Source organism: Zonotrichia albicollis, chromosome 12 (assembly GCF_047830755.1).
Source record: "Zonotrichia albicollis isolate bZonAlb1 chromosome 12, bZonAlb1.hap1, whole genome shotgun sequence".
Lineage (NCBI taxonomy): Eukaryota > Metazoa > Chordata > Aves > Passeriformes > Passerellidae > Zonotrichia > Zonotrichia albicollis.
This window is the reverse complement of record NC_133830.1, coordinates 18950589-18969556: the sequence shown is the minus strand read 5'-3', so window position 1 is coordinate 18969556 and position 18968 is coordinate 18950589. Positions and strand designations below refer to the sequence as shown.

At 46.4% G+C, this 18968-nt stretch overlaps 1 protein-coding gene across 6 annotated transcripts in view; it reads left to right on the top strand.

Moving 5' to 3' along the window:
* RAF1 (Raf-1 proto-oncogene, serine/threonine kinase) overlaps nt 1-18472 on the top strand; it is a 50538-nt gene extending 32066 nt beyond the window's left edge. For 5 of the 6 annotated variants that reach the window (XM_074550148.1, XM_074550150.1, XM_074550146.1 and 2 more), the window contains 10 exons: nt 1214-1241; nt 1333-1460; nt 3009-3126; nt 5747-5831; nt 6945-7121; nt 9634-9680; nt 11204-11322; nt 12710-12841; nt 13890-14024; nt 15041-18472. In XM_074550148.1, coding sequence (XP_074406249.1) covers nt 1214-1241; nt 1333-1460; nt 3009-3126; nt 5747-5831; nt 6945-7121; nt 9634-9680; nt 11204-11322; nt 12710-12841; nt 13890-14024; nt 15041-15181 — 1110 coding nt within the window. In that variant the 3' untranslated portion in view covers nt 15182-18472. The remainder of the gene's footprint in view (nt 1-1213; nt 1242-1332; nt 1461-3008; nt 3127-5746; nt 5832-6944; nt 7122-9633; nt 9681-11203; nt 11323-12709; nt 12842-13889; nt 14025-15040) is intronic. The other variant, XM_074550147.1, reaches the window with a different exon arrangement.
* The last annotated feature ends 496 nt before the right edge of the window (nt 18473-18968 follow it).

Sequence of the window (18968 nt, the reverse complement as noted above, 5' to 3'; positions counted from 1 at the left end):
ATCAGGATTGAAGCTCAAAAATACTTTTTCAAAGTAATTCCACATAGATAAGAAACAATTTGAATTCTTTAGTTACCCTTTGCCAGCTTCCTTGAAAGCAGTTACATTCTCAGGCTGATGTACAAAGCCAATCACTTGTTATTTGAGTTCTGAAAGGTTTTATTATCCTTAAATTGAACAAAATCAGGAAATTGAGGAGTTCTTCATTGGTTGGCCATGCAGATTTTATTTGAATCCACTCAGGTGTGGAGCAATGGCAATCTGCAAGAATGCTGCACTTAGTCCAGCCTGGGTGAATGCAACTAATTAGCTAAAAATGTATTTTATAACTGAATCTTTGCTCAGGATAATCTTAATTTGAAACTGGAGTGCAATGTGGGCTTGTTCTGTCCTCCTATGAAATCTTACATTTATTATTCTACTAATTAGTTAGAGAATTTGCATTGACTTCTGTTACTTTGACAGTGTTTAACCTCTCTGTAGTGCATGTTCTTGCTTTGTACTCACACAGTCCCTGGATATTTTCCCTTTGCTGTTTGTCCTTTGGGATAATGCCAAAGGCAGGTGAGAAAAGCTGTGCAGTGCTGTTTGTCAGAGCTCAGCTCTCTCTTGTGCATGGCTCTAGAGTTGTGTTGTGCCCGTGGCATGAGGTGACACTTGTGGCCCTGTCCTGGTGAAACACTGCTCAAATGCCAAATTCCCTGTGGGAATGTGCTTGGGAAAGGAGAGGCCTTTGTGTAGGGGCACTTGTGTAGCTTCTGTTGGGGTGAGGTGTGTGCAGTTATTTCACATGGGTGCTGAGGTGGAATATTTGGGGAGGGGGTTAAAGTCCTGCTTTCCCCAGCAGCTGTTTGGGAGCTGTCCCCTGGGCAGAGCCGTGCCAGGAGCTCTGCCCACACCTGCAGCTCCAGCATGAGGTGCAGGGGAATGCAGGCACTGTTGCTGCTGGTTCTTCTTGTTTTGTGCCCTTTTCTCTTTCCTTTATGGTAGCAGTCCTTTCAGTATGCTGTGAGTCCTCCCTGTGTTGTCAGAATTCACAAGTTGCATGGGTTTCCTGCAGGATTGGTGTGATGAGCAGATCCCCAATCCTGCAGCTGCTGGCCGGTGCTGCATTGCACTGAAACTGGCCCAGCAATTTCCACACAGCCCTGCTTGTTCCTCTGGGTGCTCCTTGTTCCTTTATTCACTTTAGTGTCCATTTTCTCTGTTGCAGGATGCAATTCGAAGCCATAGTGAATCAGGTATGCTTTCAAAAATGAAACATTTTCTCATATGATTTGATTTGGTTGTTTTCTTGTTCATCAACTGTTTTCTTGTGTTTCTGTCTCAAAGCCTCACCCTCTGCTCTGTCTGGAAGTCCTAACAATATGAGCCCAACTGGCTGGTCTCAGCCTAAAACCCCAGTCCCAGCCCAAAGAGAGAGAGCCCCTGCATCTAACACACAAGAAAAAAACAAAATTGTAAGTATGGTGTTTGCTTTAATTCAAAAATGAGTTACAAGTGTGCTGGGAGGAGTGGTGAGGGATGAATTTGTGCACACTGAAAGGTGCAGGGATGAATTTCTGCACTGAAAGGTGCAGGGATGAATTTCTGCACTCTGAAAGGTGCAGGGATGAATTTCTGCACAAAAAGGTGCAGGGATGAATTTGTGCACACTGAAAGGTGCAGGGATGAATTTCTGCACTCTAAAAGGTGCAGGGATGAATTTCTGCACACTGGAAGGTGCAGGGATGAATTTCTGCACTCTGAAAGGTGCAGGGATGAATTTCTGCACTCTGAAAGGTGCAGGGATGAATTTCTGCACACTGAAAGGTGCAGGGATGAATTTCTGCACTCTGAAAGGTGCAGGGATGAATTTGTGCACACTGGAAGGTGCAGGGATGAATTTCTGCACTGAAAGGTGCAGGGATGAATTTCTGCACTCTGAAAGGTGCAGGGATGAATTTCTGCACTGGAAGGTGCAGGGATGAATTTCTGCACTGAAAGGTGCAGGGATGAATTTCTGCACTGAAAGGTGCAGGGATGAATTTCTGCACTGAAAAGTGCAGATAATTTTGGATTGCTCTGCCCTGTGTATACAGGAGCAATTTATTGTCATTAATTGGGGAATGATGGCACTGTTATAAATGGGTTATAAATACTCAGAACAGAGTGTTTTGGGTTGCAAATGAATTTCAGGCAGTGGTGTGACATTGTCAGTGCAGGTCCAAGGATTTCCTTTTAAATCTTTATAGGTTACATCCTTTTGATCCAGTTTTAATTTATTTAAAATTGGCTTTATTAGCCCTGTTTGAACTGTGCTGTTTCCAATGCCTTCATTTCCATTGGACAGTCCAATGTCTCAGGGAAAAACAGATTTTACAAAATGCAACTTTTCCCTCAAAGGTTTGATTTGAAGTTAGGGGGGCAGAAAGAAGAGTTAGAATAATAATTGATAATATCTTGAAATTTTGGAAGACTTCTAAGCTTTCACAAGGAAAACTCAGTTGCTCAGTGGGATTCACAGTTTTTGCTCACACATTGAGAATTTTGCTCTCATCTGTTTGACTTATGCCATTTAAATATGTTATTTAATTTAGGATTAATACAGAATTTTAGCATTGTGCTTTTGAAGAAACCACTTTCTTAAATATTTCAGATGTTTTAAAATATTTGATCATAAAATACATGTTCCTTAGGGTTTAATTTTCTAGTGCAGACCTTCATGATAAACAGTTCTTCATGATAAACTTCATAATAAATATATTTATTTATAATTATCATGATAAACTTCATGATAAACTTCATGATAAACATCCAAGAAAATGGGGTGATTTTTTATTTGGGTTTTTTGCTAAAAACCCCCACCACCCTCCCAAACTGAGGAGAAAAACCAAAACCCAAACTGCAGGACCAGCCCCTCGGGGTGTGAGGGGGAAGTTGTGTGAAGGAAGTGATTTAGTTTATTTTATTTGTGTGTGTATAATAGGGGTGATTCCCAGTGAAATCCCTGTGATTTGTTGTTGCAGAGGCCTCGTGGGCAGAGAGACTCCAGCTATTACTGGGAGATAGAAGCCAGTGAAGTGATGCTCTCCACCAGGATAGGCTCGGGCTCCTTTGGGACAGTTTACAAGGGCAAGTGGCACGGTGAGTGTGCACTGGGGGCAGCACCAGGGACAGTGGAGCTTGGGGTGCTGGGGGCTCAGCTGCCTCCAGAGGGAAAAGGGATTTAGGGGTGCTGGGTGCTCATCCTTCACTAAGGGAACAAGGAGAATGGGTTAAGGGGTGCTGGGGGCTCAGCTGCCTCCAAAGGCACAGGGGAAATGGATCTTGGGGTGCTGGGGGCTCAGCTGCCACCAAAGGGAAAATGGATTTATTGCTGCTGGGTGCTCTTCTTTCACTAATGGAACAGGGAGAATGGATTTAGGGGTGCTGGGTGCTCATCCTTCACTAGAGGCACAGAGAAAATGGATTTATTGTACCTGGCTGGGTGCTCAGCTGCCTCCAAAACAAAAATGGATTTATTGCTGCTGGGTGCTCAGCTGCCACCAAAGGGAGAATGGATTTAGGACTGCTGGGTGCTCATCTGCCACCAAAGGCACAGGGAGAATGGATTTGGGATGCTCTGTGCTGATCCTTCACCAAGGGCACAGGGGAAATGGATCTTGGGGTGCTGGGTGCTCATTCTTCCACCAAAGGAAAAATGGATTTATTGCTGCTGGGTGCTCTTCTGCCTCCAAAGGTACAGGAAGAATGGGTTTAGGGGTGCTGGATGCTCATCCTTCACCAAAGGGAAAAGGGATCTTGGGGTGCTGGGTGCTCATCTTTCCCTGAGGGAACAGGGAGAATGGGTTTAGGGTGCTGAGTGCTCATTTACCACCAAAGGGAAAAGGGATTTATTGCTGCTGGGTGCTCATCTGCCTTCAAAGGCACAGGGAAAATGGATTTTGGGGTGCTGGATGCTCATCCTTCACCAAAGGGAGAAGGCATTTTGGGGTGCTGGGTGCTCATCTGCCACCAAAGGGAAAAGGGATTTATTGCTGCTGGGTGCTGATCCTTCACCAAGGGAAGAGGGAGAATGGATTTAGGGGTGCTGGGTGCTCATCTGCCTCCAAAGAAAGAGGGGAAATGGATTTTGGGGTGCTGGATGCTCATCCTTCACCAAAGGCACAGAGGAAATGGATCTGGGGGTGCTGGGGGCTCAGCTGACTCCAAAGGGAAAATTGATTTTGGGGTGCTGGGTGCTCATCCTTCACTGGAGGCACAGAGAAAATGGATTTATTGTACCTGGCTGGGTGCTCATCTGCCTCCAAAGGCACAGAGAAATGGATTTATTGCTGTTGAGTGCTCACCTGCCACCAAAGGGAGAATGGATTTAGGACTGCTGGGTGCTCATCTGCCACCAAAGGCACAGGGAGAATGGATTTGGGATGCTCTGTGCTGATCCTTCACCAAGGGCACAGGGGAAATGGATCTTGGGGTGCTGGGTGCTCATTCTTCCACCAAAGGAAAAATGGATTTATTGCTGCTGGGTGCTGATCCTTCACCAAAGGCACAGGGAGAATGGATTCAGGGGTGCTGGGTGCTCATCTGCCTCCAAAAAAAGAGGGAAAATGGGTTTATTGCTGCTGGGTGCTGATCCTTCAGCCAAGGGCCAGGCAGGAGCAGGATGTGCTGTGTGAGAGCAGCCCTGGGGTTCCAGCACAGCTCAGACACCAGCCCTCAGTCTCACAGCTGCACCTCCATTCCCACTGCTCTGATCTCCTCACTGCCACGTTCCAGCCCAGGTTCCTTTCTGAAAAGGGTTTCTTTGCTGTTAGCTGGGAAATTCCACAGCCTGCTGTTCAGTTACATTTAGCTTCTCTTAAAACCTTTGTGGTTTAATTAGCATGGAAAGGAAATCAGCATAAATAAATGGTGGAGTTTTTTCAATGGAAAAATGATTAATGTGAGAGTTTGATGTGTAGTGGGGATATTTTGAAAACAGGCACCCTGCAAAGCTGCAGAATTCGTTTCCAAATTCATGGCTTGTGATTTTGAGCAGAAACACACAGAAACCCCTCAAGGCTCTAATTTAAATGGCAGTATTGTCAGGAAAAAAAAAAAACAAACTGAAAAAACAAATCTGGAAACTCACCTGCTGCCCTCTGTTTTTAATGAGTAAATACTTGCATGTCTCAAAGCCCAGGTGCTGTCAGCAGCAAGGGAAGCAATATTGTTACACTAAAAATAATGAACAGGTTCTGATTTTCATTATGGGACACAGAAATCAAGGGGAAAAATGATTTCAATCAGATTTTGTAATAAACGCTAAATTCATATTATGATTTATTTTAGTAGAACATTCACACCTCTTCAAGAATTAACTAATTAATGAAATTCTGCATGAAGGGGAGCTGTTGGGTTTTCTGATGTGCTCAGATGAAGTTTTTATGTAAAACACTTCAGTATTTAAATTTGCTAATAAAACCACAAAGGTGTGTGTACATATGTCCTGCCAAAAGGAGGGAATAAAAATTTAAGGGATTTTTTTCCCTTAAAAATAGAAGTGAAATATGTAAATAATTAATTAATGGCTTTTTCCATCAGACTGAAATTCAGCTCAATTAATTGCTTGATACCACAGGAATTTGCAGGGAAATTTGACCCTTTAGTAGAGGTGTGCTGTGCACAGATGAGGGATTTGAGTTTCATTGTTCATTTCTGTTATTTTGAGGAGGAAAGGAAAGCTGCACTTGGAATAAATTTGTGGTAATTGTATTTCCAGGGGATGTAGCAGTGAAGATCCTAAAGGTTGTAGACCCAACCCCAGAGCAGTTCCAGGCTTTCAGGAATGAAGTGGCTGTCCTGAGGTGAGTTGGTGTTCACTGCTAAATTCTGATATTCCATTTGCCTCCCTGGAGCCTTCTGGCCCAATATTCTGTGCACAAACAGCAGATTTCCAGAGAAGAATAAAAAAGTCCTAGCTCAGTGTATTTTTGTTTTTTATTCCTATTTTATTCCTATTTTATTTTTTATTCCTAACACCCACCTTGCTCAGCCCACACTGGGCAGGGAAGGTGGGCATTTATAATTTCTGCCCTAACTCTCACCACATTTGAACTCTTCAAGTGTTGAAGTTTGAATTCCTCTTCAGATTGCAGCATAATAATTTTTTTTCCTTAAGCACATGCACTGCTGAGTGTAACTGTTCTCTGCTTTCAGATCCTGAGGGTTTTTAGTGTCTGGGATGTTACTGCTGAAAATGAACCAAGTAGATAGATAAAAAACCATCTCCTCACCTGATAATTCCTTGAGGGTTTACAGCTATCCTTTGGTTTCTCTTGGGGAAAAATCAGGGGTGGAAAGAAAAGCTCTGGTCTTTGAAAGCAGCTGGGAATGGGGAAAAGTTGGGATAGAAGGAAAAGCTCTGGCTTCTGAAAGCATTTGGGAATGGGGAAAAATTGGGGGTGGAAAGAAAAGCTCTGGCTTCTGAAAGCAGCTGGGAATGGGGAAAAATTTGGGGTGGAGGGAAAGGTTGTGGTTTGTGAAAGCAGCTGGGAATGGGGAAAAATTGGGGGTGGAAAGAAAAGCTCTGGTTTGTGAAAGCAGAATTGGGGGTGGAAGGAAGTCTTCAGTCTTCCACCTAAAGCTGGGCTTTTCCCCAGCTTCCAGGGTGATTTCTGCCATTCCTGTCATTTCTAACCCCACTTGCAGGTGGGGCTGTTGCTTGTTGATGTCAAACCATTTGAGTTTTCAGACATCCTTGTCTTCAATGTTGATTTCAAATAACTAAAAGGAGAATTGTAACTAAAATACAAAAAAAACCAGCTGACAAACAGAAAATGGCAACTGTGTTGTATTTTAATTATCTGTGAGGCCAGACCTGACTCCCCCCCTGAGCTGGGGCTGCAGGGATGAGGTGCCTCCAGCCAGGAGGGCACTTTGGCTGCAGCCACTGATTTCTCTTGGTGCCCCTCTGGCAGGAAGACCCGGCACGTGAACATCCTGCTCTTCATGGGCTACATGACCAAGGACAACCTGGCCATTGTCACCCAGTGGTGTGAGGGCAGCAGCCTCTACAAACACCTGCACGTGCAGGAGACCAAGTTCCAGATGTTCCAGCTGATCGACATCGCGCGCCAGACGGCCCAGGGCATGGAGTGAGAGCCTTCCCTTTCCCTGTTTGCCCCTTCCTTCCTTTCCTGTTTGCCCTTTTTCCCCTTTTTCCCCTTTTTTCCCTTTTCCCCCTTTTTCCCTTTTCTCCCCCTTTTCCCCCCTTTTCCTTATTCCCCCTTTTCCTTTTTTCCCCCTTCCCTTTTTTCCCCATTTTCCCTTTTCTCCCCCTTTTTTCCCTTTCCCCCCCTTTTTCCCTTCCCCCCCCTTTTTCCCTTTTCTCCCCCTTTTTTCCCTTTTCCCCCCCTTTTTTCCCTTTTCTCCCCCTTTTCCCCCCCTTTTCCTTTTCCCCCCTTTCCTTTTTCCCCCCTTTTTCCCCCTTTCTCCCCCCTTTTCTCCCCCTTTTCCCCCTTTTTTCCCCCTTTTTTTTTCCCCTTTTTTCCCCCCTTTTCCCCCCCTTTTTCCCCCTTTTTTCCCCCTTTTCCCCCCTTTTCCCACCTTTTCCCCCTTTTTCCCCCTTTTTTCCCCTTTTTTCCCCTTTTTTCCCCTTTTTCCCCTTTTTCCCCTTTTTCCCCATTTTTCCCCATTTTTCCCCATTTTTCCCCCTTTTTCCCCCTTTTTCCCCCTTTTTCCCCCTTTTTCCCCCTTTTTCCCCCCTTTTTCCCCCTTTTTTCCCCTTTTTTCCCCTTTTTTCCCCCCCTTTTTCCCCCCCCCTTTTTCCCCCCCCTTTTTCCCCCCCTTTTTTCCCCCCCTTTTTCCCCCCCTTTTCCCCCCCCCTTTTTCCCCCCCTTTTTTCCCCCCCTTTTTTCCCCCCCTTTTTTCCCCCCCTTTTTCCCCCCCCTTTTTTCCCCCCCTTTTTTCCCCCCCTTTTTCCCCCCCTTTTTCCCCCCCCTTTTTCCCCCCTTTTTCCCCCCCTTTTTTTCCCCCCCTTTTTTCCCCCCCTTTTTTCCCCCCCTTTTTTCCCCCCCTTTTTTCCCCCCCTTTTTTCCCCCCCCTTTTTCTCCCCCCTTTTTCTCCCCCTTTTTCTCCCCCCTTTTTCTCCCCCCTTTTTCTCCCCCCTTTTTCTCCCCCCTTTTTCTCCCCCCTTTTTCTCCCCCCTTTTTCTCCCCCCTTTTTCTCCCCCCTTTTTCTCCCCCCTTTTTCTCCCCCCTTTTTCTCCCCCCTTTTTCTCCCCCCTTTTTCTCCCCCCTTTTTCTCCCCCCTTTTTCTCCCCCCTTTTTCTCCCCCCTTTTTCTCCCCCCTTTTTCTCCCCCCTTTTTCTCCCCCCTTTTTCTCCCCCCTTTTTCTCCCCCCTTTTTCTCCCCCCTTTTTCTCCCCCCTTTTTCTCCCCCCTTTTTCTCCCCCCTTTTTTCCCCCTTTTTCCCCCCCTTTTTTCCCCCTTTTTCCCCCCCTTTTCCCCCCCTTTTCCCCCCCTTTCCCCCCCTTTTTTCCCTTTTCCCCTTCCCCCTTTCTCTATCCCCGTGTCCAGCCTGAGCTCTGCTGCAGTGAGCAGATGAATGCTGCTGCAAATTGAGAATGAGGGAGCTTTTCCTCCCTGTGCCAGTGTAACCCTGCAGTGTCTGACACCCTGATGGGTGCTCTGTGGGCTGAGGGGTGGCTGCTCTGTTCCCCAGCACTCACCCAGATGTTTCTGGAAGCATTTCCAGCTCTGCTTTCAGCCCTGCCTCTGATGCTGCGAGCACAGGAGCAGCTGCAGACTCAGGGCCCGGGTTTGCAAAGCAGACTGCAGGGTCTGGGCAGGGTAAATGTGCATTGGGAGCAGATTCCAGGATCTGGGCAGGGTAAATGTCCATGGGGAGCAGATTCCAGGATCTGGGCAGGGTAAATGTCCATGGGGAGCAGATTCCAGGATCTGGGCAGGGTAAATGTCCATGGGGAGCAGCCTGCAGGGTCTGGGCAGGGTAAATGTCCATGGGGAGCAGACTGCAGGGTCTGGGCAGGGTAAATGTCCATTTGGGCAGACTGCAGGGTCTGGGCAGGGTAAATGTGCATTGGGAGCTGACTCCAGGATCTGGGCAGGGTAAATGCCCATGGGGAGCAGACTGCAGGGTCTGGGCAGGGTAAATGTCCATTGGGAGCAGACTGCAGGGTCTGGGCAGGGTAAATGTCCATTGGGAGCAGATTCCAGGATCTGGGCAGGGTAAATGTCCATGGGGAGCAGATTCCAGGATCTGGGCAGGGTAAATGTCCATGGGGAGCAGCCCCCAGGATCTGGGCAGGTTTCAGTGCCCGTTTGGAGCAGCCTCCAGGATCTGGGCAGGTTTCAGTGCCCGTTTGGAGCAGCCAGCCCCAGCCCCAGCCCCAGCCCCAGCCCCAGCACAGAGCCCATGGCTGTGGGCACTGCCCCAGGCTCCCAGGGTTAATGAATTTGTGCCACTCCTTCCTGGCATTTCCTCACTGCACTGAGCACAGCTCCATTTCTTTGTTCCCAAGGTAGATTTGTGGAAAGCCAGAAGGGTTTGGGTGTGGGATAAACTGAATGAAGTGTCTGGGGGCAATGAAAATGCTGTTTGTTTGTGAGCAGCCCTGCTAATGGCTCTTGTGCTTTTCCCTTCACAGCTATTTACATGCAAAGAACATCATCCACAGAGACATGAAATCCAATAGTATCCTTCCTGAGTCTCCATTCTCTGCTGGGAAGGGATTTCTTAATGGTCATGTGGAGTTTGCTTTCTGTGGGGGTTGCAGCAGCTTTTTAAAATATATTTATATATATATACACCTACTAATGGGCAATCCCTGTTGATGAGCCAGCAAGGACTTCACAGGACATCTGTGCTTGTTCACCACACTTGGGATAAGGATGTGCAGCAGTTGTGCTCCAGAATTCTCTTATTTTACTGAAATTTGGTTTATTCAGTCTGGTCCCCACACGCTGCTCTCACTGATGGGAGCTGTGTGTGCACACATGGGTTTGTTTCTGCCTCTTGGGTGTTTTTAGTGTGTTTAAAACTCCTCACATAGCTGGCAGAAATGAAGCCAAAATCCTTACTTTAAACTCAAGGAAAGGCAGCCTTTTACCATTAGATTTTGTGCAAAAATCAATATTCAGTAAGACATCTGGAGTGAAAATGTTGTGAGCTGGTTTCTTTCACCTTTGAAATGCCTGATTTTGGAATTACCAGAACATCCCTGGAGATGGGAACTGGGGCTTCCTTCCAGCAGATGGGACCAGGATGTTTTGGCAAATGTCATCATAAAAAATCTGCCAAGTTCAGGAGTTCCACAGTGTCAGTGAATTCCATTTTCAGTTAAAAAAAACTACAATTATTTTACAGTATAGGAGGCCAGAAATTTGTGATTCCTAGTTAATGATGATCATTTTTGTGAAATAAGTTTGCTCTGCTCCTGACATAGAAATGACAAAGTCAGTCATGTTTATATTTCTGAATTATCTTCTTGAACTTGCAGCATTCCTAAGTCAAATCATTAAATGATAACTTCTTAAAATAAACCCAGCAGAGAAGGTGCTGGGGTTATTTTAACATATATGTATTTAATATATATTATAAATATGTTTATATATAAAATGCATATTATATATAATTATATATACATATGTTTAATATATACATTATATATATACACATTTTATATATACACATTATATATATATATGTGTATGTATATATGTGTATATATATATGTATATATGTGTGTATATATATATGTATATATGTGTATATATATATATGTGACAGATCCATGAAGGAGATAATTATAAATAATGTGGATATATTTGCAGTTAAAATCATAGTTAAACCTCAGCAGATCTGCCAGAGAACTTTATGGAAATGGATTTTATTTTGATACTTATTTCTCCTTGTAATTGCTTTTTTCTTAATTTTCTTTTCTGAGTTTGAGACCTCTGAGCTGTTTCCCTTTCTCAGTTTTTTAAGGAGCTGCAGCCATGGATGGCAATGAACTGTTGATTTCTGTCCTGGCTCACCATAAAGATAAATCTGCAAATGCTGCTGAGCATTGCTCTGGTTTGGTGTTAAATGTTCATTTAAAATCCCTTTTCCTTTGTTTCCCATACAGCTCCCAGCAGCTTTCAATAAAACAAGTCAGGTCAGAAAATACCCAATGTTTGACTCAGTTCTGTGCAGTTTCTTTAACCAAGGCACAGATATATTTCTTCATGAAGGCCTGACAGTGAAAATCGGAGACTTTGGGCTGGCGACGGTGAAATCCAGGTGGAGCGGGTCCCAGCAGGTGGAGCAGCCCACGGGCTCCATCCTGTGGATGGTGAGCAAACATCCCCTGCTTTGTGCTCTGTGAAATACACACATCCCCTCAAACAGAGGTCCAGAAGCAGAAATGTTCTTTTCTCTAAAAAAAATTGTGCAAAAAAGCGCCAAATTTTAAAAGCTTTTCTTAAAAAAAAAAGGATTTAAAATTAATTTACCCAATGCAATGTATTTGTGTACATGAAACAGAGTTTGGGAAAGAAAACCTTGCATATTTGCTCATTGCAGGCATTAAAAAAATTGTATTTATTTGAGTCATTTGTAGCCCATCTTTGCTGAGCTGTCACAGGAGGGGAGGTTGTTTCTGTTTCCTTGGAAGCTCCTGTGATCCCTCATTGCTGCTTAATAATTCTGAGGGGATTCTCTAGGGGGGAGAAAAAATCTCAGCCAATGGGGAAAATTCTTCTGGTGGCTCACACCTTGTTTTGCTCACTCATCTGACAGTGTTTATTTTAAGAAGCTTCATAATTGGCAAAGATGTTAAAATGTTCCTGCATTTCTTCCCTGATCTGTTCAGTAGGTGCTGGTTGTGTTTGGCTTTCACATTTCCTGACCAAGCTTTGGTATCAGTTTACAAGAGATGAAAATTTTGTATTTTAGAAATATTTTAATACATATTTTTAGATACTTATATATTTAAATATATAAACATATATATATATATATATATATATATTTGTTTAACCTTGATACCAGTTGAAGAACTGATGGTGCAACTCAGGCTCAGTTCTGTGTGAGGTGTAACAGGAGTCAGTAAATGTTGCAAATCCAAATATTATTATTTTTTTCTAATTGCAAAATGCTGGATTTTTTGTGTCTCTGAACTGTATTGATAATTTTAATTAGATGTGGAGTAGCCTGAACTTTTCCAGAGCCTTAGGTAACCTCATCAAACTTTGGAGATATGTTAAACTAGGAAATATGCAAAATGTTAAAATGTTCCTGCATTTCTTCCCTGATCTGTTCAGTATGTGCTGGTTGTGTTTGGCTTTCACATTTCCTGACCAAGCTTTGGTATCAGTTTACAAGAAATGAGAGTTTTGTATTTTCCCTTTTAACCTTGATACCAGTTGAAGAACTGATGGTGCAACTCAGGCTCAGTTCTGTGTAAGGTGTAACAGGAGTCAGTAAATGTTGCAAATCCAAATATTAATATTTTTTTCTAGTGGCAAAATGCTTGTTCAGGTGAAGCATTGATTTTTTGGTGTGCTGTACTGATAATAAGATGTGGAGTGGCCCTGCCTGAGCTCCTGCAGAGCTGCAGGTGAACTCCCCAGGCTCTGGGTGCCCTTGGCTCAGTGATTCCCAGCTGGGCTCAGTCTGTGCTCCCAGAGCTCTCCTGGCTCGGTGCTGCTGCTGAGCTGTGTCTGTGTTTGCCCCCTCAGGCGCCCGAGGTGATCCGCATGCAGGACAGCAACCCCTTCAGCTTCCAGTCAGACGTCTACTCCTATGGAATAGTGCTCTACGAGCTGATGACAGGGGAGCTGCCCTACTCCCACATCAACAACAGGGATCAGGTGGGAGCCCCTGGGGCAGCCCAGCTGTCGGGTTTTCGGGGTGGCCTTGGGGCAGCCGCGGATCAAAGGACGAGAAGAGGCTTCAGTTCTTTTCTCGGTCTCGGTGTTTATTAATTGTTTATCTAAAAGATTTTCTCTCGGCCCGACAGAGCTCTGCTCAGCAGCCAGCCATGAGCACACTGTGCTGCCCTCCGGGCGGTCACCTATCTTTATACCCATTGTTACATGTACAATATTTATCATTTTTCCCCAATACCTTTCACCCTTATTGCCCGGTGCACTTTTAGTAATGACCAATCCCAAAGTGCCACCATCACCACAGAAGATGGAGGAGAAGAAGAAGAAGAAGAAGGACAGGACACGCCCCAATTCCTCCATCTTACTTCTCTAAACCCCCCTGTACAGAAATCCTAAACCCTGTGTCTCACCCTCTAATTAACCAATCCCTTCACCATTCACCCCGGTGAAACCCTCCTGTCCTCATACAGGTGTCGTCTCCTGTGTAGGATCAAAGTCCAGCCACCAGACACTTCTGGAACATTCCAGGACTCCCGAGCCCCCCAAGGGTGCTCTCGGTGACACCTCAGTGCTGAGGGGCTGAGATCCCACACCCAGGCACATCCCCTGGCCTGCAGAAATGCACATTTGTTATTTATTAAACCAGCTGAGGTGGTGCTGCCAGCCTGCCTGCTGTCAGCAGTGAATGAGAGTTCACCTCAGGATTGGCAGGGCAGGTGCTCAAAGGAGAAAATTCGTTGTTCATAAACATTTGAAGTGCCCTGGTAATACAGGTTACTGCTGCACAGTAAAACACTGCTGTATACATTTGCAGTTATGGGAAATTCCCATTTTGGGGTTAAATATCCTGCTGCTACATCAGGAAGATTGGATTTGGTGCTTTTTACTGAGGGAAAAACCCAGTAACTATTGTGCAGCCTTGGAATATTGAATATTTGTGTTGGTCTGTGCTGTTGGGCAGTGCCCTGTGGGGCTGGGTTCAGCACAGCTGCCCCTGTGTGACCTGGCTGTTGTGGGGGTTGTTTTGCAGATCATTTTCATGGTTGGCAGGGGCTACGCTTCCCCAGACCTCAGCAAGCTGTACAAGAACTGCCCCAAGGCCATGAAGAGGCTGGTGGCAGATTGCCTGAAGAAGGTCAGGGAGGAGCGGCCTCTGTTCCCACAGGTGAGTGGGGGGGGTCCTGCCCAGCCCTGGGGGCACACAGGACCCTGCAGGAGGGAGCTGTGCTTAGCAGGGACCCCAGCCTTGCCCTGGGTCTGTTTATTGCCAATGCAGCTCTGGGCTGTGCTGGGGTTGGACTGACAGTGCTGGGCCTTCAGCACTCACCTGCCCACAGACAAACCAAACCCCTCATCCAGAAAAGTGAAATCTATCTCTGGACATTCATTTCATTTTAGAGCTGAGGGAAAGGAGAGGCCACTGCTCCTTTCCTTCCCCACAACTCTGAACAAGGAAACAAAATCCACTGGGGGGTGTAAACTCCTGGAGCAATTCTTGGTATTTCTACAAGGGATGCTTTACCTTTTCCTGTCACTATGGGGATGGACTACAGACTTTCTTATACTCATTAATTATGAGTAATAATTAATTAAACATCAACAGTTTTGGAAAAATACCTTCCTGCTGCTGCAGTCAAGCATTGTTTAGAAAGTTCTTTTTGAACATCAGGCAGATGCATTTCCTTCCCTGTTACTCTGCTGGAGGGTGGTTTAGATGCTCATTAATTGCTCCTAATTATCTGTGAATTGATAAAAATTGATAAAATTGATCCTCCCAACCTCTGGAACCCTCTGAGGCCCTCCCAGCACTGACAGAGCAGAGCTGGGCTCCTCAGCTCTGTGTTCAGTGCCCCATGGAGCATTAATGAAACTTGAACAGGATAAGAACTGAGTGAGTGAATGGATGAATGAATGAATGAGTGAAGGTTTAAGTGGAAGCAGAGGGAGCTGCAGATCCCACAGGGCTCTCAGAGCTGCTGTGGGTTTAAGTGGAGGATTTGAATGGAAGCAGAGGGAGCTGCTGTGGGTTTGGATGGAAGCAGAGGGAGCTGCTGTGGGTTTGGATGGAAGCAGAGGGAGCTGCTGTGGGTTTGGATGGAAGCAGAGGGAGATGCTGTTGGTTTGGATGGAAGCAGAGGGAGCTGCAGGCCCCACAGGGCTCTCAGAGCTCTCTCTCCCCAGATCCTGTCCTCCATCGAGCTGCTGCAGCACTCTCTGCCCAAGATCAACCGCAGCGCCTCGGAGCCGTCGCTGCACCGCGCCGCCCACACCGAGGACATCAACGCGTGCACGCTGACCTCCAGCAGGCTGCCCGTGTTCTGAGAGCCCTGCCCTGCCCCCAGCAGGCTGTGCTGAGCGCTCTGCCCGTGTTCTGAGAGCCCTGCCCTGCCCCCAGCAGGCTGTGCTGAGCGCTCTGCCCGTGTTCTGAGCGCTCCTGCCCCTGCTCTGAGCTCTCCTGCCCTGCTCCACGCTGGGGCTGCAGGGGGAACTCGAGCTGCCCAGGCTCCTCCAGCAGGACTCCGTGTCCCACCCCACCACGAAGCTGCTCTGGATTGGTGCAGTTCTCAGCCTGCAGGGACACAGCTCCTCATTGCCTTTGCTACCATCTCTTGTTCTGGGAGAGGTAACAGACTACAAATCAAGAGATCTATTACTATTTTTTTAATAGATGCACTTGAGCCTTATTTTCCCCTTCCCAGAAGCGATGGCTGTTTGTCTGGCAGTGGTTGTGGCTGCTTTGCTCTGGGCTCAGTGAGGGGGCTCTGAGGACAGGTGATGTTCTGGTGCTCTGACTGCCAAGTGTCACCTCAGCCCGGGGAGCTGTGCCTGCAGTGGGAAGAGGAAATAACTCTGGAAATCAGCTCCTGCCTAAGAGCTTCACCAAGCCAATGAAATAAGTTCAAATGCTAATTCAACACAAAATAGTTTTGCAATAGTTTTGCACATAGAAGAAAAACTCTTGCAAAAGGATGGAATCTGTCGTGAATTGTCCTGCTCAGAGAGAAGGAGAGGTGAGCCAAGTCCTGCTTTGGCCATCTGGAGAAGCCTCCCAGCTGCCTTTGGTACTATGGAGCTGCTGGGGGTGCAGCCCAGGCAGGGTGGGCTGGGAGAGCCTGGGGGGTCCCCTCTCCTGCTGAGGGGGTCCCTCATCCTGCAGGGATTGAGGATTGAGGATGTTCCCTCTCCTGCAGAGATTGAGGATTGAGGATGTTCCCTCATCCTGCAGGGATTGAGGATTGAGGATGTTCCCTCATCCTGCAGGGATTGAGGATTGAGGATGTTCCCTCATCCTGCAGAGATTGAGGATTGAGGATGTTCCCTCTCCTGCAGGGATTGAGGATTGAGGATGTTCCCTCATCCTGCAGAGATTGAGGATTGAGGATGTTCCCTCTCCTGCAGGGATTGAGGATTGAGGATGTTCCCTCATCCTGCAGAGATTGAGGATTGAGGATGTTCCCTCTCCTGCAGGGATTGAGGATTGAGGATGTTCCCTCTCCTGCAGGGATTGAGGATTGAGGATGTTCCCTCTCCTGCAGGGATTGAGGATTGAGGATGTTCCCTCATCCTGCAGAGATTGAGGATTGAGGATGTTCCCTCTCCTGCAGGGATTGAGGATTGAGGATGTTCCCTCATCCTGCAGGGATTGAGGATTGAGGATGTTCCCTCATCCTGCAGAGGCTGAGGATTGAGGATGTTCCCTCTCCTGCAGGGATTGAGGATTGAGGATGTTCCCTCTCCTGCAGAGGCTGCATCCAGCAGGAGCTGTTGTCCAAGAGATGCACTAGCAAGAGGAAACTGAGCATATACAGTTTTTCTTGTTGATTTGGGTTTTAATTTTTTTTTTGTTTTTGTTTTTATTGCTCCTGAGAAAATGCATTTATTGTAAGCCAAGGTTCCTCTTGATTATCTTATTTTAATAAAATAAATTAAATTTTAGGTTTAAGATTCAATGTCATCATTTTAATGGGAGTCAGCCACAGTTCTTAGTGGGGCATCTGCATTTGGAAAACTCAAGAAATGACATTTCTGAATAGGTTTTAAAAAGTAACTGATAAATAACAGCAGTGCAAGTAAAACCACACTTGATAAAACAGCGTGTACATTTCCAGTCATGACAAGCCAGTTTGTGCTGCAGTGATCTTTGAGCAGCAGCTGCTTTGGACACCCTGAGGAGCTCCCAGGCCCCTGCCCTGCCCCACTCTGGCTCCATTTTCTCCACTGAGCTGCAAGGGAGGGTTTTGTGTTGGCTGAACTGCAGGAGGACACAACAGGTGGGTGAATCTGAACGTGGATTTTTTCACAGAGCAGGTGCTGAAATGTGCAATGTGGTTCTTGGGGCACAAATGGAGCCCGTGTGGGGTTTTTGCCTCACTGGGGCCAGGGCTGGCTGTGACCCTGGAATGGCCCCACAGCCCTGCAGCCCCACAGAGCTCCTGGCAGAGGGGAACCAGCCCCAGTCTGGCCTCAGAACGTTCTGGAACAGGGCAAGGGCAGGCTGTGAACCCCTGGCTGGGAACTGAGAATTCTGTGAGCTTTGATACCTAAACAGCAAATTGGGACTTGAAGTCTCCATTTTGTTCTGCATGGTTTTTATCAGTATTATTGTATTTGGACTGCAACTCTAAACATTATTTATCTCTAATTGTCACTTCATTATAAGCTTAAAACATGAAAGGGAAAATCCCAGCAGAGGTAAGCTGCTTTTACTTTAACTCTGAATTCCCAAAAGAAACCATTAAGCTGTGGTTTTTAAACCAGATCATGTGTCTCTTGAAAAAATGAAGTATTTTGGATAAGTAGGTTTATTTTAACCAGCACTGATGTCCAGTTAAATGAGAGGTGCTGAGTGAAGAACAAACCCAGACATGGTAAATCCCTGGTACTTTTGAAAACCAAGTCATGTTTTTAATTTCAGACTATCCCTCATGGCTTCTTGGGGCAGAGTAAATCAGGAATGTCTTGTGCAGGGTAAAGAACATCCTCGCCATTGATTTTTTTATTTTTTTTTTAGTGTATTCATGCCAATAATTATTTCTGGGGGAAAAAATTGAGGTGCAGGGCAGATGGAAATGAGCTTCAGAGGGAGGGTGAGGGCTGGGAAGCATTCTGGGATGGAAAGGGTGTTTGGGTGTCCCTGACACGCTGATCTGGGGGTGTGACATCCTGTCAGGGATAATTCACCTTCTGCTTTGTCATCAGTGCTGACCAAGTGCACTTCAGCCTTTGCTGGGCCAAGAGAGGGAATCGATGTTACAGCCCTGGCTGTGCAGTGAGCGCTGCCACAATCACTGCAGGGGGAAATGATGGAAAAATGAATTTCCAGTGAGAGCAGAGGGCACAGCTGGCACAGGGGAGGAGCTCCTGAGCCAGAAATGCCACCAGCAGCTGAGTGGATCATCCTGGATCCCTGCCAGGCTGAGGCTCCTGCTGCTCCCTCCCTGTGTGCCCAGGGCTCTCTGAACACATTTTGCTTCATCATTTCCCACCCCTGATTACAAACCTTCCTGTCCTTGGCCTTTCTTTCTTACACATTTTTAAGTATTATTTTTATGCTTTTGTATTGCTATAGATAATAACCAAAGGAGTTCACTCCTTCCATGGCAACCCAGGTGTTGTAAAACAAACCCCACATCTCTGTTGGTGTTTGCAAACACTGCTCAGTGCTGTGCAAGGGGCTGAGCAGTGACAGCTCCTGCCATGCTGTGTCCATGCTGTTGTTCCTGCAGTGCTCACTGAATTCTTGGCTTAAATTCCAAGTCAGAACAGTTGCCTTGGCAGAATGAACTTCTGGTACCAGATTTCATAACCCAACAGAAATCACATTCTAACAAAGCAGAATTCAGTACCAGTTCTGTGAGACCTCACTGCTGTCTGCTGCAGCTCCAGGGAGTGCAGGGATCAGTGCAGCTGCATTTGCTGTGCAGCACGAGCCACTGCTGAGCTCTGGGACTGGTGTGAAACGGGCTCATCACACTGGCATTGATGTAAAACAGGCTCATCACACTGTAATTAGTGTGAAACAGGCTCATCACACTGTAATTAGTGTAAGACAGGGCTGGGGGCTCCCCTGGCAGCACTGGGATGCCAGCCCTGCCCACAGAACCCACCA